This window comes from Nesoenas mayeri (genome assembly GCF_963082525.1).
Source record: "Nesoenas mayeri genome assembly, chromosome: 1".
Classification (NCBI taxonomy): domain Eukaryota; kingdom Metazoa; phylum Chordata; class Aves; order Columbiformes; family Columbidae; genus Nesoenas; species Nesoenas mayeri.
This window is the reverse complement of record NC_137541.1, coordinates 100,777,141-100,802,865: the sequence shown is the minus strand read 5'-3', so window position 1 is coordinate 100,802,865 and position 25,725 is coordinate 100,777,141. Positions and strand designations below refer to the sequence as shown.

At 35.3% G+C, this 25,725-nt stretch overlaps 1 protein-coding gene across 1 annotated transcript in view; it reads right to left on the bottom strand.

Moving 5' to 3' along the window:
- Positions 1-25,725, bottom strand: part of STS (steroid sulfatase) — a gene marked incomplete at both ends in the record, with an annotated part of 84,801 nt that overhangs the window by 10,487 nt on the left and 48,589 nt on the right. The window contains 2 exon segments of the mRNA XM_080340875.1: positions 16,930-17,051; positions 19,589-19,748. Of these exon segments, the coding sequence (XP_080197001.1) occupies positions 16,930-17,051; positions 19,589-19,748 (282 nt within the window).

Genomic DNA, 25,725 nt, shown 5'->3' with positions numbered 1-25,725 from the left:
GTTTCTTCAGCATTCTCTAGTCCATCTTTAATTTTGTTTTCTAAGATCAAATATCTATCTACAAAGTACTGTTGCTTATGAAAGATTCCACAGTGTTCATATATGGATGGTGAAATGTCTCCTCCTCTCAAGTATATATAAAACCTACATAGTTAATTGATGTGGCCAGGAAATACAGAGCCTTGCCTTCCTTGTTCATATCTGTTACTTCAACATACTTTTTTAACACCTTGCTCATCTTTAATGACCGTTTAATGACCTCTGAAATACAGTTGCTAGCTACAGTACATCTGCATTGACTCTGCTTACATGAAACCTGTATCTCTCATATTAATGTATGAAGTTTCCTCTGTTCCAGTTGTGGCAAATAAGAACAAAAGCTCATTTCAGATATTTCAAATGAATTTTCTTTTTGTCATCTAATTCATCCCCCTGCCACTGCACAATTGTTCCCTACAATGTATTTTTTAAGAGCTCTCTTGATGGATGGTGTCTTCTATTGTAACTTTTGTGCTACTATCATTCATTCCCTTTATTGTGGAAGACAAAGACATTTTATTGGCACACTCCTTTCACTTAGTGTTTTATCTACTAACTTTTTCAAATACAAATCCTTCATGAACTTTTGCTGGAGTTTAAATAAAGTGTCAAACTTTTCTTGCATTGTCCCATCCTTCAACTACCTGTTGTGTTGACTATTCTAAATTCCATTTCTACACCTTTTATAGAGTTCTGGTGCACTGAAGTGACTGTTAAATACGCTGTGAATTTACTGAGAGGATGATTTAATCTTTCTTGCCTTCAGTTCAACAAAGTATTTCTACCTTAGTTTAAGAATAACAATAATTTCATGCTTAAATTTAGCAAAGTACAATGTAATCTGTGACAGAAGTTGCATTGTGCTCAACTAATTATTTAAGAAAGGACCTTCATAGGCTCCTCAACTCCCATCAAATCTCCTACTTCAAAATATTTGAGAAAAAAAATAGTAAATTATCTTTCCAGCCACCTGTGCTGTTGTTTAATAAGTTAATAAAAACTGCTTCATTTCTTTGCAATGGTGATACTGATGGATACATTGTGAGTGATTTATTTAATTTTATCTCAAGGTCTACAGGAAAAAGTAACCTGAATCAAGTTGTACAAAGTCTAAGACAAGTGTCCTGTTCACTGGACAACTCTACCTTGTAGAAAAATCGGTGTTCAGCGTTCAGATCTTACCTTTCTGAAGATTAACTCCAAACATAAATTCCCCAGCTACTCAACATCCCATAGGTAAAATCTTGCTGCCTTTTCCTCTTCTGGCATGTACATGGATATGTATACATTACATACTACCTAGTATATCCAGGTAAGTCCAGGTGCTTTTGAGCTTTGTGGTGCATGAATCTGGGTGCAGTATTTGAACAAAGCCCTTGCCACCTCATGGGCCTGCTGGAGAGATTCAGCAGCATAGAATAGTCCTACACAATGCCTAGTGTGCTCAGCTGAGATGTAATCCATCATGATGTGAGTTCAACTCAATTCAGAAGAAAGCAGCAATGGAGCTGGGAAATTCCAGCCTTTGTCCTTCATTCTCTTTATTATATGTCCTTACACTTTTATGTGTAAAAAAGACAAAATTGCTAGGACTTCAGGCAGTGTTTGATCTCTCTCCTAAAACTTACTCTAATTCAGATTCTAACTTAAAATTTCTAGCTAATCATTGTCATGGGCTACGAAGGGTGGGGAGTTTGTCTGTTTCGTTTGTTTGTGTTTCGTTTTATTTGTTTGTTGTGGGGGTTTTGTGTTAGTTTGGTTTTTGTTGTTTTTCTTTTTCCCCATGATACATGACTGGCAAAATGAATGGTGATTTTCCTTTTTTCCCCCTCCAATCTCTTAAGCACAGTTGAAGGAGGGCACGTAGACCACTGCTATGAGTGAGGTGGTAGAGACAATGCTTGTTCTCTCTGGCTTGATCTCTGTTTTTTTTTAGCTAACTGTATAATTCAATGTAATAATTCCAGAATGTCTCAAAGTATTTTTGAAGAGTGCACTTATGTCATAAACTTAATCCAAGATTTATTACTATTTGTTGTGGCACTATGAGGTCCAGGTTATGTTACACAAAACTGTGACAAAGAGGAGTTAAATAAAGAGAGTTTCATCCTTGAGCATTAAATCCTACATCTTTTTACTGGTCTAAGAGTATGTTCCTACAGATAATGGTTTATTTAAGGGCTTTAACATATTATTTTAGGAAGCAATACAAATAAATATAAAACAGCTTGCAGTCTAAAGTCATTCAGTTACACATTGTACTTTCTCAAAACTACTGAAAGTGCTTTTGGCATTACATGACAAGATATAAATTTTATATATGCCCTCCCTCCTCACTGCAGTTAAGACCGACGACAGCACTCACAGGATATTTTGAAATAAAAACATCTGCATACTGGTAGTTCTTTTTTGGCTTTTAAGGCTTACATTCCATTTTTAGTTCCTAGTTCTGAAAACTCAGTCTTCATCTCTAGATTTTAGCTTGTTTCTTGTCTCTATATATATATATATATATATATATATATATATTTAATCAAGATCTTTGACAATAGTAATGACAACAAGAGACACCAGGAAATGTTTTTCTATTGTATTCACTACCATGGCTCCTTCTTCTATGCATTTTTATGCTATACACTATAAGGTAAGTAAGCATAGCCACATTCCTCATCTGTTGCAATGGAAATGATTTTCAGTTGTAAAACAGGTTTCGTTTAGCCTTCAGTGGTGGTTTGTAGTAATCCATTCTGCTTCATACTATAGTGCATTGCACACTGGCAGACGTTTACCACAACTACAGTCTAGTGATTAATAAAAGCATATGAATTCAGGCAATGCTTACATGGTTGTTTAACTTTCTCTTACACTTTCAAAGACGTATCTAACTGTCTGGCTTTCACACTGAACAGGCCCAAGCTTAAGCTCTATTTTTTTACTGAGTCAGTATTCCTAACCGAGGTGTTAGCACTTAGGCTGTGTAGACATAAAAAGGAACCTGAAATTCAGTCAGGATTAGAGATCAGGAAATCTCCCAATCAAATTGCATTCAAATGGAACTCAGGCCAGGCAAATGGACTTGGTAAACAAGTTTCCTATCATCCAGATCCTAACCTTCAATTTCAAAGGTTTTCCTGTCTTGCTGAATCTTGCAGGTCTGTCTAGTTTTAACCTCAGAACTTTGGATCACCACTTTCTTCTTGTCCATCCAACATAAAAATACTAAAACCTGAAATGTAAAAAAGGTTTCCTGCTTCCACAACCATCTTCCCGAGAAGAGATCAAAATTTATCAGAGGAAGAATAATATGCCCCTACACATATTTCACACAGCCATGTATATCCTTGGATGACCAAGAATGCAGATAGTGTAAGCCTTTCTAGAGGTACTTGTCTACCTGTCTGAAACACAATGTGTTCCTATACACCTTATCCAAATAGGTAGCAACTGAAATAGAAAATATAACAATGAATAGTCGTAAGGATATATTTGAGGTCAATTTAGTCCACAAAGAGAACAAATCACTTGAAACTGGTTAGGAAAGACCAAGTAAAATTGTCATGGGAACTTCTTCTTGTGTGTCTAGGCAGAGACTGCATTGACAGACTCAGTCAAGCACTTAAGTTCAAGTATTGAGGAGTTACAAACCTGTTGCTGACTCTTCCATGACATGGCAATAACAGATTTATCAAGCTTCACAACATGAAGAAATACTTAGTGGGAAATACTTAAGCCATTCTGCATGTAGACACTGTCCTTATTAGTTGTAATCATTTGCCAACATATTAAATTCAAGGAGTACCCACTAGTGGAATAGTCCTTTGCAGCATTAAAATAAATTATTCTTAATTTTCTCACTCAATTACGAGACAGTAATTTATACACTTTTTCACATCTAAGATGTGCTAAAGAGACACAGTACTATGTTGACTTTTGCATTTTTTCTGTCTTCAAAAAATGAACCGTTCTTATGTTTACTTATAACCGGATTACATGCTTTGAAAGATGCATACTCAAAAATATTCTCTGAATAAAAGTAGTACATCTACTTTTCTTTAATTAAACCTTCTAGTTGCTAACCAGTCAAATATACTTTTCACAACTCAGTTCTATTTTTTTATTTTTCCAAAAATCAGTGTACTGCCATTATTTAAAAGCACTGGCATAACTTAAAGCACTTCTTAACTGGAGGCTTGAAATATTTTGGCATGTGAAAGGGGGGGAAAAAGAGGCCTTTGATAATGTTCAGGAGCTACAGGCGTTGTATAATCTATTTAGCATCAAGTTTCAAAATCCAGTTAAAGCATTCTCAGCACCTTTTCTTGATTAGTACAGCCTCACTGTGATCACCAGCATGGTTTTTTTTTAAAGTCTTTTGTTGCCATTACATAGTCCTGGAGCTTTGAGCTACTTGGCATTCTTGAAATCACCAGAACTTCTAAATGACCTAGCAGCTCTGCTAGGGCAGAGCTGAATGAGCTGAAGCAGATGAACAAACAACCTGATTCTTGTACAATTTTTGCAATTCCCAGTTGCTTTTCTATCCACTGGACTGGATCATGTCTCCACTGACTGTGAGACTAAACTGAGACATTTGTGTTCAGTACTTACTCTTGTGCTAAGATAAGTCTATTAATGCACTTTGCAAGATTTTCAGAAGTATAAACATGCAAACTGTCAAAGCATGATATTCAATATAATATTTTAGTTGTAAAAAAAAGATACATGTTGCTAATTTTGATAAATCCAAATGTCATAATCAAAGTATTTTGAGTATCATAATCAATTTTTCATAATGGATTTAATTTTATTATAATCCATATTCAGGTTTAAGAATACATTTTCTACAACTAAAGAATGCAGCAGATTACTAACCTTTTTTTTCCATACTAAAAAGATAAAAATAGAGAATGAAAATCAAAATAGTATATGAATACTTAAAGGTTTCCTTGAAAGTTTAAAAGTGACCATTGCAAAGAGGACTTCAAACAGAATTTTACGTGCTTTCTAGATTTGTTTTTAGAAAAAGAAGGTTAGTTATTCAAACCCTCAATTGCAGCATGACACAACAGCTACATTTCATTTGCTTGATTGTAGCTTTGGTCTTCTTATGCTGACCAGATCTGTTAGGATGAATTCTCCCAAATCATACTTAGTTTTTTTAGCAAATTGCAAGCTTTTACTGCAAAACTTCCCTCTTACAGCACAATTCAAACCATTTCCACTTCTGAGAAATATGTTTCACCTCATACTTATGCATAAGCTCATGCCTTCACAGCATACATACAAATAATCCTTACTGATGAAACTGACTTTCTCTGGGAAAAAAAAAAGTTTTGTTTATCTTTGGCTTTCTTCTAAGTTGCTTTTTGAAAATTGACCTTAACATTCAAGGGCTATAGCTGTTTCTGGATCATGAAGATATACTCTTAGAGCCTCTGGCTACAGCTGAAAACTGGCTTCAGTACCAATTACATTGTTTTCAGAATCCAAAAATCATTGTCAACTATAAATACTACAAGCAATCTACCACTCAGTGTTATAGAACTGTCAGTAACATCCTCTGCAAGTGCAGCTCATAACTTTAAACTTCTGAACCAAAATTAAGTTTGAGTATTAGGATTTGAGAAATTGGACAACAAAAAACATGTTATCGTATAGTGCACCTGATGCAGATAAAAAAACTGGAGGACCATTCATGCAAAAAGCATTGTTTTAGCTTCTAATCTAGGTATGCTGCATAAAACAGAGGGAAATGCCAGCAGCAAATTCCATTTTTATATAAAATCCTTAATATCCACAGACTACATACTGTAGTCAGGAATCGCATTTTCCCTTAGTATAATTTAATCACGGCTAGGACAAAAAAGTAACAGCTGATTAAAAGCAAACAGCAATGTAGTTGCAACAAATCCCCACTTTCTAGGCTGAATGTTGGGATAATCTGAAAGACAAAGAACAAGTAAAGAAGTGGATAGAAGTGCCCCTATGATCCGCTGTATGAAAAAGAGTGGACCTAGTTCCTAGTGGCACTACAGGATTTACAGTTCTAAGATACTGTGGCCATGTGGAACTAATGAGTCCTAATTTCATTTTTTTTCCACAGCATTTTAGAATTGGAGAAAAAAGAAATTCCACAGAGTGTTAAGATACCATTTTTAGAGAACAAGTAATCCTTCACTCAGGTAGATTTATTTACTCACTCACGAAGTCTTGTTCAGCATTTCTACCACATACTTTTGTAGCACTAGGTTCAAAATCTTCATGAGCCCATTTATACTTTGCTATTCCCTCTCTCTAATTAACTTTGTGTATATATATCACGGTAGTGTTTTAGCAGCTCCACAAAATTATTAATTAATCGTGTTGGCTTTTGGAAGATATAAAGTATTTAGAGTTTGGAATTTGGAGGGGGAGTTCAGAAGAAAAAGAAAAATGTTTGGATCAACTCAAAACTTCTAAAATGACAATTCTATAAAGAAGGCTTAGAGTAGATAATTACATTTGGTTTTGAATCAGCAGCAGCACAGTAGATCAAGACATTGTTGAGCCCAAACTATAAAGGTTTGCTGGCTAGGCGGTTTTGCTATCAAGGCTATGAACCGAAGCTAAGGTAAATATAATGCTTTTAGAACTGAGATTCAATCTCTGCTTGTCACTGAACAGGTCCATATGGTTAGATCAGCACTATGGACTGAAAACCTGCCTGCACAACATCCTATGGCATTGAAGTGAGCCCAGATAACATAATTAAGTTAATTTTGAAGACTCTACTGAGTCTTGAAGACTCTATTCTCACTGAGCGAGTTAGATGACTGAGAACCTTGCTTCTGTGATGTTATATAATATTAAAATTAATGTAAAATGGACAGGTAAAAGGTTGTAAATGAAAAATTAGCACTCACTTGGTAATGACAATATTATCTTATGGATGACTAACATTTCCTAGTACTAAAAGTGTCAGCATTTCTTTATTGCACTAGTGCTAATTCTAAGTGCTAAAGTATCATGATTTTTATGGGAGTTTTATGGTCTTGTTGACTTTTAATGTTGTGACTGCACCATGATTTCTAACTTCCCTCTCCTACTATGAACAGCAGAAATCTATTTTACTTTAAAATGCTAACATTGAAGAGGAGTGAGTGAGTGAGTGAGTGAGTGAGTTTCACAAATATTTACACTAGTCCCACATCTAGGAGACCATGTATTCAATAAGAATAAATGGATTAAATTTATTATTCTGCTGAACATGACTGAACTGCAGCCAAAAAATTATTTTCAATAAAGTTGGGGTAAAACTTTGAATAAATTTTAAAAATGTCACAATCTGTAGGAGATTGTTCTATGCTACCTCATGGACTTTGAATTTCTACTAAGAGGTCAATGAAAAAACTATGACCAAAAATACTGAAATGCAGTCTCCTTTAGTTTCTAAAAGCTTTTACACAAATCCGTCTACAAAATTTCCCTATTAAGAACAGCAAAACAAAAAAGAAATTTTAAAAGCTGGATTTTAGTTTTAAGAAACTCTGGATGTCTTAATATAAAAATACTTGAAAAATGTAATGTGCTATGTGCCCTCTAATATTTTGAGACCCCATAAAAAGCTCTGAAAACAACTGAAAGGTGACTGTTGGTACTGGGATGTGATCTTTTCTCAGGCTGAGGATATGCACACTGCTTACTGAATACTTCTGGTTGTGTTGTCATTCTGAAGTACTGACCAGGACTTATAATCAGAAGCAACTACAAGGTACAGACTGCACATCATCCACAGATGCACACTGGCCTCCAGCATAATATAGTCCAAGTGCACCCACCCTCTGAGCACCCACTGTTTTCTTCTATATTTTCTGCCTTTCATGGCATGGTTTTATATGGCATACTGAGAAGTCATCTTGCTCTTGACAGTCATGTTTCCAGGGAATTTCTCTAATAAACAAATATTTTGCTTTATTTTCTAGGAGTAATAGGATGTTAGAGGCTGTGGCACACAGAATACTCTATGTGGGTTGTGCATGCATCACCTACTTCCCTTAAAGAACATCGCCTAAGACAACATATGCCATTTGAATCTGATTTTAAAATCAGGATGAATCAGCGTTATGTTCCGAATGTAACATGCAGAATGCTGCAGGCTCAAATCCAACACTGAACTAAAGCTATTTTTGGAAGTGTAATGCTCCAGAAATTGTTAAAGACCCACTTTTTATGTTACTTGGTAAGCTGAAATTCATTTTTGAAAGTGAAGTGAATTTTTAATCTTACTCTTTTATGTAGTAGTTGTTATTTATATTTGTTTTGACTATTTCCAAATTTATAAATAGTTAAAAAATTATCAGATGGTTGTTTTAACTTAGATTTGAGTGTTAGCTGTGGAGTATACTAAAAAAAAATCCGTAAGATTTTTCTTTTGTACTGTCACAAGTGCATGACACAATATCTGACAGCAAGCCATTCAAGTTGAAGTTTAAATAATACTGAATTAGTTACTTTAAATGTCTTTGCCTTTATATGATCACTGAAACCTGTCAACCTTTTTCTGTTCACTAAGAACATTACTAATTTAGGTCAGGATATCTTGGATTCAATAGACCAGTATGTTATGGTTGCTATTTTAATATGAAGAAAAAGTACTCTGATACAATCACTGAAAGTCTGCATGTATAATGTCAATGTCAAAGGATATTTACCAGTGTTTCACTGGGGGAATGGCTCTCTGAGACAAAATTGTTCCTACATCAATTTTTCTATGACTGAAGAGGCCTATTCTTTCTAGCTAGAAAATCTTACTCCTTCAAATGTTTATCTTTTCTTTCTTGTCCTTTCCCATCTGCTCTTTTCTGAGAGAAGATAAAAGGTTTAGTACTATAAGATTTGATTTTAAAAAGGTATTTCTTTGTTAGAAAACAAAATGTTTCACTGATGGCAGTTATAGTTGCATGGTGGTTATTATCTCTCCCTTTGAAGATGCTGTGCAAAAGAGGAAAGTCCTGTATCAAACTTCTATTAAATTTACCTTCCTTTGTATTGTTAAGCAATGAAAGAACGTAACTATAATTGCTGGCATTCTCAGGGTCAATGTGAATCCTTACTAATCTGTAACAGCATCCTCTAAGTCCTTTGTTCACCACAGATAAGGCAAGTAAACCATAAATGGAAAAGCTCCTGAGGGAAGCAAGCAAAAGAACAGGAAAAAGCTAGACAAGGGTATGGGTTCTGCCAATGGGTCTACTGGGTATGAAAAGCACATCCCACGGTTTACATATGATGCTACAATAGTATTAATTTACCATATGGCAAAAAGCACACCAAAAAAAATTCTCTCCTATTACTAAGAAGGTAATGACAAAGAGAGTAGAAAACCATTAATTAGGCTTCAGAGAATGCATGAATTGAAATTTCTTCTTTATATTAATAAAATAGAAGCAATATTAAGATATATGTTTAACATATCAAACATTTAGAGATATCTCTAATAATATGAATGTCAGAGAAAACATAACTGTATATTTACTTTGTGGATGTTTGATTATGTCACCATTCAGAGGCACCTGGACAGGCTTGAGCAGTAGGCCCATGTGAACCTCATGAACCTCACAGCAAGGCCAAGTGCAAGGTCATGCACCTGGACTGGGGAAATCCCAAGTGCAAATACAGGCTGGGTGGAAAATGAACTGAGAGCAGCCCTGCGCCAAAGGACTTGGGAGTTGTTGGTTGATGAGTAGCTCAACATGATCCAGCAGTAGAGTGCTTCCAGCCCAGAAAGGCAAACATATTCTGAGCTGCATCAAAAGTAGCATCTGCTCTTTTAGACCACACTTGGAGAACTGCAGTCAGTTCTGGGGTCCCCAACATAAGAGGGACATGAACCTGTTGGAGTGGGTCCAGAGAAGGCCACTAACATGATCAGAGGGCTGGAACACCTCTCCTATGAGGACAGGCTGAGAGAGTTGTGGTTGTTCAGCCTGGAGAAGAGGAAGCTCCAGCGAGTATTTATAGTAGCCTTCCAGTACCTAAAAGGGGTGTACAAGAAAGCAGGAGAGGCTTTTTACAAGAGCCTGTAGTGACAGAACAAGGGGTAAAGGCTTTAAACTGAAAGAGGGTAAATTTTGATTAGATATATGGAAGAAATTCTTCACCATGAGGGTGGTGAGGCACTGGAACAAGCTGCCCAGAGAAGCTGTGGATGCCCCATCCCTGGGAGTGTTCAAGGCCGGGCTGGATGTGGCTCTCAGCAACCCGACCTAGTGGAAGGTGTCCCTGTCCATGGCATAGGGATTAGAACTAGATGATCTTTCAGGTCCCTTCCAACATAAACTGTTCTATGATTCTGTGATTCTGTGTTTTTTAAATGCTTTCAGAGAACTGAACGAGAAAGTATTTTTAAATAGAAGTATATTGTCACCACTTACACTCCAAAATATCTCTCACATACAAATTAACGTATTTCCATTTGCTAGTGACAATCACTAGCCTCATCTACCCTTACATTGAGACTGTAGAAAAAAGTTTTAAGCTGGTTTTATAGAGCTTCATAACGGTTTCCCAGATTTTGCTACCTGTCTAGATTCCATCTCCTGTATTCTCTCAGGATAATTTTGTGTTCACAAGTTAGCATTCTTTAAGCAGACAAATTCAGTTTACAGTTTTTAAGTGTTAAAACTCAACGCGATATTACAAAAAAAGGCATTGTAAATAATGCAAACTCTCTTAATAAGGTAACCCTTATTAGCCCTTAAGACATGCACATCATAATCCTTTGGACAGGTAAGGAAAAGTGCAAGGTATTCTTCTTATTATTTTTATTTCTTCAGAAACAGGTAATATTTTAATTCCTTTTCACAAGAAAGGCTGTACTTGCAACCAGAAGTTGCTACAAAATGGCCATTCTGAGCAGATTTTTCCTCCTCTGTCCTCTCTTTATTATCATTTGAATGTCTTTAGTCTAACTAAACTTGCAGGTACCTCTTAAAAAACCCCACTATTCTGTAAATTTATCCTACGTAGCCTGTCCGAAAACTGCAAAACAGAATATATTTCTCTTGTGTTCTTTTTTTGTTTGTTTTTAACCTGTAACAGTTGCAACTGCAGAAAAGGCTAAATGCATGACTGAGAAGATCCTGTAATCCGTAGCCAAATAACAAAATACGTTTCATGAAATTTTGAAGAGAGTTGGATGCTGGAGGACATTGCAACATCCAGGAATCAGAATAGCTATGAATTCTGTCATAATACAGAAAGAATCCCTGGTGGTTGAATTTCACTTAACTATTTTCAGTAATTGGAGTATATCACAACATACAAGACACTCAAAATAAAAACTAATTGAAATGTATCTTATTTGTTAAGTGAGGCAAAGTGGAAAATTTCTGTGTAAAGTTTTTCAGTGAAGTTCTACTGTCTTTAGAAGTCATTATATTTGCATGAATAGCTATTTTGGTTTTATTGCCTAGTGTGCTTCAATTTAACTTGCCATTGCAAGTCTCTTTTTCTTGTGTTTACTGAATGACATTTTCCACTAAATAATGAAATCCATTTTGAAATAGAAAAGGTGAAGAGCTTCTAGTAAAGTCACTCTAGCATTTATGAGAAACATTAGTATATTTTTATCAGTAGTACCAAAATACTGTGAATATTATTTATTTCTTTATAGTACAGATTGTACAGCATTACATTTCTCAATGTTTATTGCACGGGATTACAATATATTTCCCCCTTATCAAATGAAAATTTTGCACACAATCAGAAGAGTCTGAAAGATGCAATAGTTCCATTCCACTGTAGATTTACTCTGTATCTGATGAATTCTCTATAATGAAGTTGTCATAGCAATGCATTTTTAATAGTATTGATTCATATGCTGGTAATGTTCTGAAGACAGAGCTCTTAATAGTTTTTTAGTACTCAGTTATGCCAAATTATAACTTGAGCAAATACGCAAGTACTGGTCTGCTTGCACTAGCAGATGAACATGTCATCTGACTTTAAACAGGCTGAAGCATAATGTGACATACACAACTAACATAAAGCCACATAAAACTTTGAGTGGCTCAGCTCAAGAGAGTAAAGGCAGATCCTACACATTCTTTGTTTTAAATGTAAATGTTTAATGATTAAAAATCCTAAATGACTACACTTTACTAGGCAAAAAGAAAATCTTCAGTTTTTTTTGTTTCAGGTTTTTTTTTTTTAAGGGTGTTGCTTTTGTATATTAGTACTTATATCATACACCAGGCAGCCGTGGAGAATAAATAAGCATTGATAATGGGAAATCACAGTACTTTGCTGACACTGTTTTGGCATGTCTTCCTCTCTGTATTTTTAAAGGATCAATTAAATTTCACATATTTACGAGGTTTCAAAATAACAGGAAATCATCTTCCAAGGACTAGCACTGTATATGTTGGTTGTTCCCAAGGCACTTACAACCAGTGACAGTATGCACATGTCTGTGAGAGTGAGACGTGAATCAAGAGAAAGAAAATTCAATTTTAAATTCAGAATGTGAAGAATAAGGTGCATTATTTTTTATTATCAGACCAAATGTTAGTGAATCAAAGAGAGATGAAGAAAAAAACAGTGTTAGCTAATTTTCTGTGGCTCAAAAAGAAGAGGAAAGTAGAAGAAAGAGAGATTCTTTTCTTCATGTCTCTCTAGAAAGGACAAAGTTTAAATTTTGAATTGTTGGTTGAGAAGAGCACTATTTAGCACACATCCTCTAAATGCTCCTTTAAAGGGCTGATGAAGGGGAAAGTATATTGTGAATGCATTAACTGACCTAACTACTATGTTTTAATGAAGATCTGTATTGATTTGGTTATGAGGAATGCTTAGCCTCTAAATATATAAATGTAAAATGGTAATTGTTCACACTGAAGTTTCTGACCTTCCCTGAATGATGTGAAAAACACACCTGCTTAAGTCAGACTCTAGAAGCTCGCAAGCAAGGGAAAGGTGTGTATGTACTATAAAATAAACATACACTAAATGTACCTGTTTCATATATGTAGCCTAAGAATCAAAAATTAAACCAAATAAAGGTTTTTCAAACTGAAGCATAGCAGTGATAAAAATAAACTTACTGAGGGAACTGTGAAGTGATGAAGGCAACAAGGGACCAAATGGCTAAGCAGAAAATTTCTCCCCTCTCACTTCCTGGTATATGCATTTTTTCCTCAGCATCAAAGCTAATGCTACACTTTGAGTGTCTAAAAAAAAACCAGGGGAATATGCAAGCTGAAGGCAAGATGCAAACTAAGACTTCCTAGAAAATAAATATGACAATTTATGCATTAATAAGTGCATATATGCAATATACACACCTTTACCCTTTATTTAGAATGGATTGTACTTTAGTTAACAAATAAATAATTAACATTTTCCTTAACAGTTGTAGGCTTTCTCTTCTCTAAATTTCTGGCTGCTGCTTATTTGTTCTTCAAAAAGTGCATCTTTAAAATTAATAGAAGTAACACATTTAATGAAGGGATCAGCAGACTATAATGTCTCAGATTAGTTGGACAATTGGGTCCTTCTAATAAGGGCCCATCACCAGAGCAGTGCAGAAGATGCTGAATGTATCTGGGATTAATCATGTCACACCATCATGCTTTCTTCCACTAAACCTCAGGTCTAGAGGGAGGCAACACTGGTCAGCATTTGACCCATATGTAGAGGTATAATCTGCAGGTAGTATGTTTTTACACAATTCCAAAGTAGCTGTAGTCAAACTAATTAACTATCTGGGGAACACAGATCAAGAACAACACAAATATTTCCTGGTCTAAAAGATCATTTACTGTACACAGACAGACAAGTGTTCCTTAATTACATTTCTAAAATAATTTCCTGATTTTTCTTAGATAAGGAATAACACCTCTTCAAGGCTATACTGACAATATTAAATATCTGCTCCTGGTGGACTGCCATGAACTAAGTGCTATTTGCCTGACTACAGTTACTGGCGAGATGCAACTGAAAGATGAGAGGTCCTACAGTCATTTCTGAATAGTGGAAAATGTGTGCGCTCACAGATAAATGTGGTACATATTTCAGCCATAAAGTGTGTTAGGCATAGAATATATAGAGAGTTAGGAATGGTGATCAGTCTATACCCAAATTCTGAAGACTTACAGCCTTGTAACTGATAATAGTAGCATGCTGAGGTCAAGTTAAAGTTGCAGAGATTTCAAGCTTTCTAGTCTGTCTTTAATGAAGATGGCCTCATTCACTGTCTTGGATGTATTTGCAAGAATAGGGAATGAACTGTTGCTATAGGATACTTCTAATTTAGCTCTTTGCTGCTAGGCCAAAGTTCTGTAAAATTTTGAATTAAATGTTTAAAGAAATTACTTCTCCAGACCAAAAGAAAAAAAAAAAAAAAAGGCATTGCATTGTATTTCTGTTTTACTTGTGCTCATTTTCACATCCTAAAATATCATGTAATAGTAGCAGAAATAGTAACTGTGGATGGACTCTGAGATTAGCTGTAAAGAATGAGCTGTAGTGGGAGGCTAGAAGACAATAATAGTCTAACTAGCAATATAATGCACTTTGAAGTTATCAGTGGCTTCATATAGAGCTGCTGAGATCTCAGAAGAAAGAACAACCATACTTGTTTTTCCACATGAGTACCCACAGCAATGCGGATAGCATCAGGTGCATACAGCTGTAATGCAAGTATATTTATCTCTATACAACAATAACACATAGGAGAGAGATAAACAGGTGCAAAGCTTTAGCTGACTGCACCAAATATCTTTAAAATATGATTGCATTATCTTCATGGAAAAGGCATTTTTGAAGATTTGAGATTGGACAAGTAAGAAAGAAGAAGGTGCTGAGCACCCGCAGGGGACTGGTATAAAAGACAGTAGAGAGGAATACCTGGCTGTTGCCTATTCTCACATTACAATGTAGCTGACAAAGTAGTATATCAAAAACGTCTTGTGCTGGTTTGGCGGGGTTAATTTACTTCATAGTAGCTCATATGGGGCTGTGTTTTGGATTTGTTCTGGAAACATTGTTGATAATACAAGGATGTTTTCAATATTACAGAGAGTCAAGGCCTTTTCTGCTTCTCACACCTCCCCACCAGTGAGGAATCTGCAGGTTTACAAGAAGTTGGGAGGTGACACAGCTGCGACAGCTGACTCGAGTGGCCAAAGGGATACTCCATACCATGTGATGTCATGATTAGTATATAAAACTGGGGGAAGAAGAAGGAAAAAGGGCATATTCACAGAGATGGTGTTTACCTTCCCCAGTAATCGTTAAGCTTGATGGAGCCTGGCTTTCCTTGAGATGGCTAAACACCAGCCTGCTCATAGGAAGTAGTGCATGAATTCCTTACTTCGCTTTGCTTGTGTGTGCAGCTTTTCCTTTAACTATTAAACTACCTTTATCTCAACTGAAGAGTTTTCTCACTTTTTCCCTTTTGATTGTCTCCCCCATCCCACAAGGAGGGAGTGAGCAAGTGGCTGGGTGGTGCTTAGTTGTCAGCTGTGGTTAAACCATAACAACCTTCAATGCAAAAATTAACCCAGTATCATGCAAATGTTATTGCCAGGTTCTGAGTGGGCTTTCTCTTTTCATTGCTTTGGAGAAAGGATAAAGGGAGAATCACAATCTACATTGTTGTCCCTCAAGTAAACAGGATAGACTAGTCCCTCATCATTGCTCTCCTTCATTTCCTATTAAACTCCCCTTCACTAAACAACAAAGCTGAACTTTCCTCAGACTAGGGGTACTTCATCTTGCATGAGTGTCTGTTTGAGATAAACAGCTTCTCTGCCTCTGTGGAGTTCTTCCTACTTCTCTCATCATGGCACAGAATAATTTCATCCAACCTCAGATTTAAAATGGTAGTAGATAATGACATCTTCTGATTGCTTGGTTCTTCCTTATGATTATTTATTAATATCAAATGTAAAATATATATGCACAGAAGTGGTAGATGAATGTTATGTGTAATTTTTTCCTTTTTTGTAGTTTAAAGTCCAAGACAGGTAGAGAGTCATCTTACAGGTGACCAAGAAGACTATGTTTTCAACTCATTTTAAGTTTGTACATTAACTATTAAGCACGAGATTTCCCAGGGTACTTAAATAAAAAAAATGTTCCACCAATGCTTGTCTTGGATCATCATTTTGAAGCTGTAACACAAGTCGTCACTTTGAGTGTCAACTGAGATATGACAAATATGTATTTGACTTCATTCAGCACAGACTTTTTTTATAGAAAGGGAAACATGCTTTGGTTAATGTGGAAGTTGCTAATAGAAACAGTGAGCTGTTAGTTAAAAAGGAGCAAATCAGTGGGAAATGTTTTTTTCCTTGTCCTACAAAGTGGAATTATATTATTCATACAAAGTATGAAAAGGGACCCTGTAATACTCCATTTATTGGATAATTATGACTTTGACTCAGAGATTCTACTGTACTTTGCTATCCCAAGAATTGAAATAGCCATGCTGATATCATACTTGTACTGTTATTTAGCAAACCATTCTATTACTTGTACATTTTTAGGAAGATGTAACAATTGACTCTGACTGCTTCATTCTGCAACACAGACTCTCTCTCAGGCAAGTTAAAAAACCAAACCAAACCAAATCAAAAACACTAACAGTTTCAGATACCACAGATCTCAGTATTGTATTGATATGTAACATTAATGCTTAGCAGCAAGCTATCATAATGTCTAACAGTAAAATGGTGAATAGGGGCATTCTAGCAAAAAAAAAAAAAAAAAAAGTGAGAAAGAAGGAAAAAGCTAGATATTTTAAACAATTTATTTGTTACTATAGCTCAAAGCTCTTTTCTGGTTCTTTTCAAGCTGCAATAAAAATTACATGAAACTTTTAAAATGTCAACAGGTAAGTACACTTACTGTTTCCTGGATGCCAGCGCACTGCATTTAAATATGCATTACAGTAATGGAAGAGAAACTCATGCTTGGATCGGGTAACTTTTCCTTGAAGTAAGGGCATCAGATCATGTCCATCAATAATTCTGATTAAGAAAGCATCAAAATCAGAAGAATAACACAAACCTCACTGTACTGAGAAGATACTATAACTCTGCATTTCCTCTGCTTTAAAAAATAAATCTGAATGGCTACTTCCAGATGGTCAATTACGAGAAACACTTTCAGGTGCTCTTCTCCTTTTAAATTATTTAATGAAACACTGATTTTATATTTTGCCATTGGAATAGTTGTTTCCTAAACCTTTTTTTTTTTTTTTTTTTTTTTTCCTGAGAAAGTGACCAGACATATGTGAGTAAATTGCCACAACACATTCTGCCAATATACTTGCTGAAGGTGTTTGGGAGCAGTCTGGTCAAAATAATGCTAAAACAAGGGAAATGTATGCTGTGCTGTGTTAGCATCCAGGGAAGTAATGGGAAGAATTCTGTCCAGCAAATTGTGAATGTCAGAATTTAAGACAGAAGTAGTCATTACAAAGTTGAAATTGAACTATGTTTAAATACATGTTTGTGCTGCTGGAAAATTTTGATCATGCTTTGAAGAAGTCAGTCATTTTACATAAAAATTGAGTTATAAAATAAGCAAGGAATTTAAATGTTTCCATATATTAAGCCTTTGAACTTCTGGAATCAGCTGGCAAGGGAGAAATCATAATCTGCATTTTTGACCTGGTTTGAATTACCAGTTTTACAAGATGTTTTATAGGAAATTACTTTTTGCTGATACACAGATTAGCAGGTAATTCTTTTTCAAGAATTTTGAGCAACATCTCACAAAAACTTTTGAAACTTTAAAAGTATTAACGTCTACGTTCACTTTCATTACCATGTAAAATTCTTTTTACATATAGTGTAACTACTACAAGACAGATACTAACTTCACTTTTTTAAGCTGCAAGCTCTATATGACTATGAAGTTCTTGGAGCAATTGTATACAACAGCACCATTCTGAGTAGGACTCTTCTCAAAGGATGTGGCAGGAAAATATCCTGGAATGCCTAAAGCTATGCTGTCCAATAGTTTTGCTTTTGGGTGCATCCCTGTCTGTGGGGGTCTCTTGAATTAAAGCCTTTCCCACCTTTAATTTGTGGTGTTTTCTTGCCTGAGTAATGCACTGTTGTCTAGCCCCTGCAGTCTTGTTCACTATCAAGTTGAGAGCAGGACAGATCTATGTCTATTGTACACTTTCTGTTCTACAGCCTCTTGATGGGGAAAAGGTTGGCTCCGGTAATATGTCTCCAATACTCTTGCATTCCCACAACTGATGGTTTGAGGGGAATATGTAAGACTTATTACTGATTACTTATTTTTCTTCTTTAATGAGGAGCACCTCCTCCTTTTCTTTTTAATCTGCTTCCTCACAATGATTTAATCCTAATCGTAGTAATTTCTCTTATTTCTCAGGAAGAATTAAATTAAGTGATAGGAATTCAGCCTCTGGATCAAAAATACTTCAAAGTAGTCCATGACCTCCCATGAAGCAGTAACAATAGCATCTGGTCTACAAAGAAGAATCAGAGTGGAGCAACTTGGAAGGGGAAGTTACACAAGTATACTGTGATTTCTATCAAAGAGATCAAAATAAAACATTGGTGCTTAGTCTTCACTCAGGTAATGTGAAAACAAAGTGCATAAGATCTGCCCACTTTAAGAATAATGTGAACTGCTTAGGATTGACAGAGTTACTGCTTGTAGGGAATCTCTCAGGGCAAGCCTGACTAATTTTTCATGTCTCACACATGTCCTGCCCTGCCATTTCCTTCAAGCACTCAGTGAATCATCATTAGCAGACTGTCTCTGCTCACCACTGGTCTTCCCCAGGTGGATTCTGGATGCTTTGTGCTCAAAAGCTGTTTGTGTATGGTAGATGCATTCAAAGCATATGCATATCAGCAGGTTTCTCCACTTGCTGGATTTGGATGGCAACAGAGTTTAGGTGGAGGCACCTTGCTGATGAGACTGCATATCTCCTGAACAAGACAAGGTACAGGGATGTAGGAGTGTCAATAAAGCATCTTATGAAATTTAGAGATCAGTGGGTTTTCTTTATCAGGGTGAAAAACTCTATAAGGGATTATTTTCACTAACTCGGTAAAGAACAAAAAAGCCTGAGGGAAAAGCTTAGCTGGCATTTGTTGTGTTTTGCTATACTAAGCAGACCCATGTTGAGCTGTAAAGTTTAAAATAATTTACACTCGCAGTTCCTTTTTCTACCACATTCACTCATGCAGAACAGAGACATTTTTAACACATTTATTTCTGCCTTTAGTAAATAATTCTAGGCCTGATTTGACAGTATGTTGCTCTTGGTGGTATTATCTTTTCTGCTTGTTGCTTGGTACATGTTCTGCAAGTTAAGTTGTACTTATGTACAGCATTTCTGTAAAATGTATGAGTATGTCAATATGAAAAGAGACACACTACTGGAAGTAATGACGAAAAAATGCTTTTAAAATCTAGACTTTTCTTTTAATTTTCCCCTCTATCTTAATAAACATCACTAGAAACTATAAAACACTCATGAGACTTTCTCTAAACCAGAGATAACTACAGAGCATACCTGTCAGAGGGTAACTGTGCCTCAGCAAGCTTGACTACGGTAGGAAATACATCCATGTTGCTTGTTGGCTCATCTATATAGGCACCAGCCTGTATCACTCCAGGCCAACGGAGAAGCCCTGGCACACGAATACCTCCTTCCCAGTTCGTTGATTTTCCACCTGAAAAGTGAAAGATTTGTTTGCTAAAAAATCAATGTCTTCTTAGAAAAAAACCCTCCCACAAGATTCAATTTCCAAATATTAAACATTCTGTATAGCTAGAATATTTCCATTAAATGTATTTATCGTATTTTTAATTTGCTAGGCTTAAGTTTTCCACCTACAATCATTACCTGTCTTACAGTGAATCTACTAATATGTATTAGACAGAGACCATAAAATGTATTTAGGTTACAAACAAAAATGAATAACAGCTGTAGGAGATAAAAAGACACCTTGCAAGAATTTTCATATAGAATTTGGTCTAGAGAGTGTGTCACATAGCTATGTGAAGGTATAACCAAAAAACAGGAATCAAAAATAAATTGAGGTGTGCCTAGGTGACTGAGTTATGAACTCAGAGAAGACATATGGCCTTTTATTAAAAATGATGCTTAATGAATTTAGATAGAAGAAAGTACTAATTTAAGTATGTTACTGAATTCTCCAATTCATTCGATTGCGAAAAAAATCACTACAGTGATGGTAGGTCTCAGGATGCTGTGAAGACCTTTTTGATTTCTAAACCAATACAGTTGCATCAAATACACTATCAGCTGATTGCATTCAATACTACATTGCAGCCATTTCCTTTACTTCTACAATATCCATCACTGTCTAGTTGTCCTGACATCTTTGCAGAAGAACAATGTGTTTATGCTATAGCAGTATTTCTACCATTACTTAATATATGATTGACACAAATCTATGTGAAGAACAATCACAAGTACTATTATTAATATCTTATACAGTCATTTGACTATGCACAGCACCTCAAGTTGATCTTTAAAATTAATATATCACTTGGAATAAATATTTCTGGTAAACAGATGGGGTTTGGATGTGATTAAGTATGGTCTGGGCCAGGCATTTACAGCTAAACTGAGATTGTTTTATATAATAGAAATATCATAAAAGAGGGATACGTGTGTTGAACCCCTGCCATTAACTGAATCAAACAGCAATTCATAGTTCAAACAATACTATTATGACCCTATTTTTCCTGTATCTCCCTTTTTCAAGTAAAATAAATGCACAAAAGAACAAAATATTACAAAAAGTACTTCAATAGTTCTGTCTCTTCATCCTCCTAGACATCCAAAATACCACGTAGATGTTAATACCTGCAGAGTGAAGCCCAGGCCTTGCCATATATCCTGTCTATCTTACTGACTCCTCAATGATTTTTTATTTCAGCACTGGGGGATTCAGAATCCAGCTGGTTTTCTACAGGTTTTTCACTGTTCATAAAGGTAAGTGCCAACTTCAAGAGAGAAAACTCTCTTTTGCATAGATCTTTACCCAGTCTTTTGGCTGAAAAAGCTTTAGCTCATAATTTTTTGTTATATCAGATTTTTGCTTACTTTTTTCATGGGCTTTATCAGAATTTATAATATTGAATAGTAAGGGACACATAATTATCTAGTCTGGCATCAGAAAACGTAGATTTTCTAATATCCGACATTATGTCAAGCAACAGTCCTGGCTTAAGTTGTGTTTGGAAAGCAGTGCCTAGTTCAGATCTCAACGAGATTGTCTTTCAGAGCGGTTTTAAAATTTACTCTTGCTACTGTATCATATGCAATTCCTTTCTCATAATAAAGCAAATGGCCACCTATTCTAACACTCAGGAATGAGATGCATGAGTTATTTTTGTTTACAATCTTGTAAAAAATATGGTTTCAAAACAAAAATCTAACCAAAATGTAGATTTAAGTTTATAAAGGTGTTATCTGGTGAGGTTTTAAACACTTACTACCTAGCAGAAGGAAGTGTTCACCTGAGTATGCTGATTGGTTGTTAACACCATTGGGTTCAGACCAGTGTAGATGTCAATAGACTGTGTGCATCTTCAGTAGAAAATATTACTCTTGCCATGTACAACAGTCATTAGGATTTTACAAGTTAGGTGAGGATTATGTGTTACTCAGTAAGAAAGTGTCAAGATTAATACCCTGACTGAGAAAATCCTGTTGAGTGGGACTAGTTAAATCTGAATAAAAATACAAGAAAAGAATGAGGACATAAAATTAAATATATTCTCAGATTAAGCTATTTTCAGTGAACAGTTATGCTGGGGAGATGATTTAGTTCATGAGCTGGATCTTAGTTCTATGTATACATCACAGCAGCTTGTTGTCTGGACAGTATAGACAGACAGAAAACTCTAAGAGCTGATGTATACCATAGGTAGCTTTAAGTGTGAGGTTCCTTTTATTTCTCTCTACCTGTCTGAACCTAGTAACAGTGCGAGCTAGATTGGATTGTTTAAATAAATGCTCATTTTACTGTTGCCTCCTGTGTAATCTGAAGACAGAGCAATTTCAAGGTAAGTGGTGAATCCCATTCCCAGACATGTTGCAATTCTTAAAACCTAGATATTGGATCACTTCTCGGTTCACAGTAATTTTTTTTTGAGTCACTACAGAACAGGACAGAAAACTTGCCCATTATCCAAGCACAAAGGAGCACTCGGCAAACTCTGTCTCCCTGCTGTGAGATACAAGAAGCAAAATGGACTCCACAGCAGGGCTATCTCCTCACTTATGTCCATGAAGAAGTGACTGCTGTTTTCCTTTCAAAAGGCTAATTGGAGCATAATTTTTTTTATATCTCTTGAGGTTAGGAATAGAAGGGAACCAGGGCAGGAATTACAGGTCATTGCGGAAGACTGTCTTCTATTATCTGTGCCTACGTGTTGTTCATCTTTATTAGAGCTATGTTTAGTGACATCACTAGAGTTGCTTAATGCCATTATGCAATTACAAATCCCGTGATATAGATTGTCTTTAAAACTGTAGCTGTTAACGATGTTCAGGCTATCTGAATTCTATTTTCCTTAAAAAAATAAATCAAGGTTTCACTACTATGCTTGAAACGTGGAACAAACAACCGAACGGCTAAAATATTAGAAGAAAAAGAAAAATCCACAAAAGGTCACCATTTAAAAATAAATCTCTTGATATTTCAGGATATGACTCATTAGTTTCAAATTTTGTTTGGACTTTACTGCAACAGAGAAAAGGCAGCAACCTAGTAGTCTGTCTGCCTGGCAAACTCTAGGCAGCCTAACTATATATTCTTTCTGTTCTCTTCAATTCTCCTAAAACTGTTTTTAAAACAGCATAAAACACCCTGGGCTATATTTTCATGCTTGGCTATCTATGCTTTCTGAGGAGTTGCACCCTTCAGTGTTATATTGAACAATAGCCTACTTTCACCTTCCCTGAAAAATCTGCAGGAGCAGGCAAAGTACAGACATAAGTCTCTGCAGTCATCCACAACATGATGTCAGATTTCCATTTTAACCTCATTTCAAATCTTTGCTAAAAGAATAACCCTATTTTTTTTCTCTCTCTGGTTTAAATTCACTGCTATTACCTAACTCTGGACATAGAGCTTTTACAAAGGATGATATATAAAGGGGAACTCTGTGGTATATCACTATTAATATTTTGAATGATGAATGATGTAAACTATTTAAATTAACTTTCTTAAATCACTTGTATTACAGCCATAATACCCTTTCCTTCCTTCTTACAGTCTTCCGAAAACAAAGCTTCCAAACCAAATCTGTTTTCTTGATGACAGAAAAATACAAAGAAATTTATTCTTCTACCCATCTGTAATGGACTTTATGCTACAAATATAGACAATCAAGTTGTTTACTATTGATTACCTTATAAAATGGTCAAACAACAAATTATTTTCAATGGCAAGCTCACTCTTTATTTAACTGGTTTTTTTAAACTATTTCATGTACTGCTTTTGTTAATTTTTAACCTGAGCTGTTCTTGTACAGGTGAATATGATAGACATAGCTCATTTGGACACCTTCTCATCTGACCTTTCTTCCAATCAAACAAAATGTTCACTTAGGACATTTCTGTTCCAGTCAAAATTACAAGAAGTGTTGATCATTTAAAAATCTGTATCACTTCAGAAAGAATACAAAATACAATATATTTAAAAAAAAAAAAAAATAGGTCAGTTCCTACTCTCATTAAAGTAAAAAGTGAAACTCCAACTAGTATGACTAAATATGCACTAGTATAGTTCCCAAGGCCAAAGTAATGGTCAGCTTGATTCCTCTGTGACGTGCATATAGGAAAAGGTTTACTAAAAGCTTCAAGAAACACTTCTGAATGAACTTATCACTGTAGTACATGAAATTGTATAAAAACAAAATATTTCAATAAAACATTGGATAATTGATCCCTGTAGTTCTTTTTTACCTCTCACAGATCTGTAGCAGATCTTTAAAATAAAGATTTAAGTCCTTAAGAAACATTCACTATTATTTACCATGCATATTAACAAAGTAACTGTAAGTATACCTACTTGTAAGTCACAAGGCACTTAAAACGAATGTTATTGAAATGGTTTGCCATTATCAGCGTTTGAGTCTGCTTCCATTAGCAGCAGAACTCATGACCCACTCTAGCAGCATGACAGTAGCCAAGTGACTGTATGCATTGTGTTAAATGCTTCAGAAATACAAAGAAAAGCAATGTTTCTAATGTGCAGGTCCAAGGTACGGGCTACATATGAAACAGAAGCTGACAGTAGGAGTATCAAGAGATGCAAAGAGACTTCATAGAAAATCCCATATGTAACAAAGTGGGATAGATGTCAGCAAATGATAATGAGGAAGAACTTACTGTCTGCATATGTACCAGTGAAATAGTATAATGAGAAAAAGTGTGGAGAAAAGTGTTTAATGCCTTTATTGTTTACTGCTATGAAGTATGTAACAGGAGAGACACATTTTATAACACACTGAAGCTAATTCAAGAAATTACTCACTAATCAACTAAATAAGAATTACCACAAAATAATTAGATTCAGTATAGATTCAGTATCTCAGGGTACCAGAGATGAATATAATGGCATCCTTTAGACCAGTCGGTTTAAACTGCTTGTTTATTCAACTCAAAGAATATTCTTTTCATTTACCTACTCTAGTAATTCTAAAGTAGAGACCTAAACCATTTTGAAAAAGTAACCTTATTGCTGTTCCTAAAGGAAAGCTAATGTGACTAGCTCAAATGGACATGCTCAAATTGCCGATGTCATACTAATGAGAAAGCTAGTGAAAAACACCTAAGAAGTGCAGGTATCCTGGATATCACATACAAAAGCAATACCTCGAAGCTACATATCTTTCAACATAGAAATGTCACAGAACTGTACAAAAACCACCAAAAAAACCCCTAACAAACGAACAAACAAACAAACCCCAAAAAACAACAACAACAAAAAAAAACCTGGAAAAATTACAACGAAAATTTTAAGAAGAAACTTCAGTTAAACACAATAGTTTTCATATTGCAGTCTGGAAATAGTAATAATAACAAGATTAAAAGGATCATAGTTTATATGTTATAAGCCATAATAAATTCTATGTTATAAATAACTTAGAGGTTATAAATTATACATCAGATGCAACTTATATGCCAGTGTATGGAAAATCATTCAGTGATCTGATATGAAAGATAAAGAGCTAAATAGGAAAATACAGAGAAACAAAGATTTTTCAAAAACATATTTTCATTTCATTCAACACATTTTTCAAACTTTACATTTCTAAAGGAACTAAGAGGCCAAAATGTTTCAAATGGCCTATTAGCCTGATAGGTCCAGAAGAACTACTAGGTTTCTGAGAGAAAGTGATTATTTGATTGATAAGTTTCTCATCAAAACACTAAGGAGCCAGGAAAAATGTACTATCATGTATGCACCCATGGGTCCCTCAGGAGTTCAGGTAAGAAGGTCTTGATATGTTGGAAAGAAACTCTTACTAAAAAAGCCTTGTTTGTTTGTTTTGGAGGCTGTATCTAGATTTAAAACTTTGAAAGATCTTTAACAAAGACCTTCAGGAAAAGTTTCTGGAGACTAATCAGGGTATAGGAGACATAAGGTAGTAATTAATCAAAAT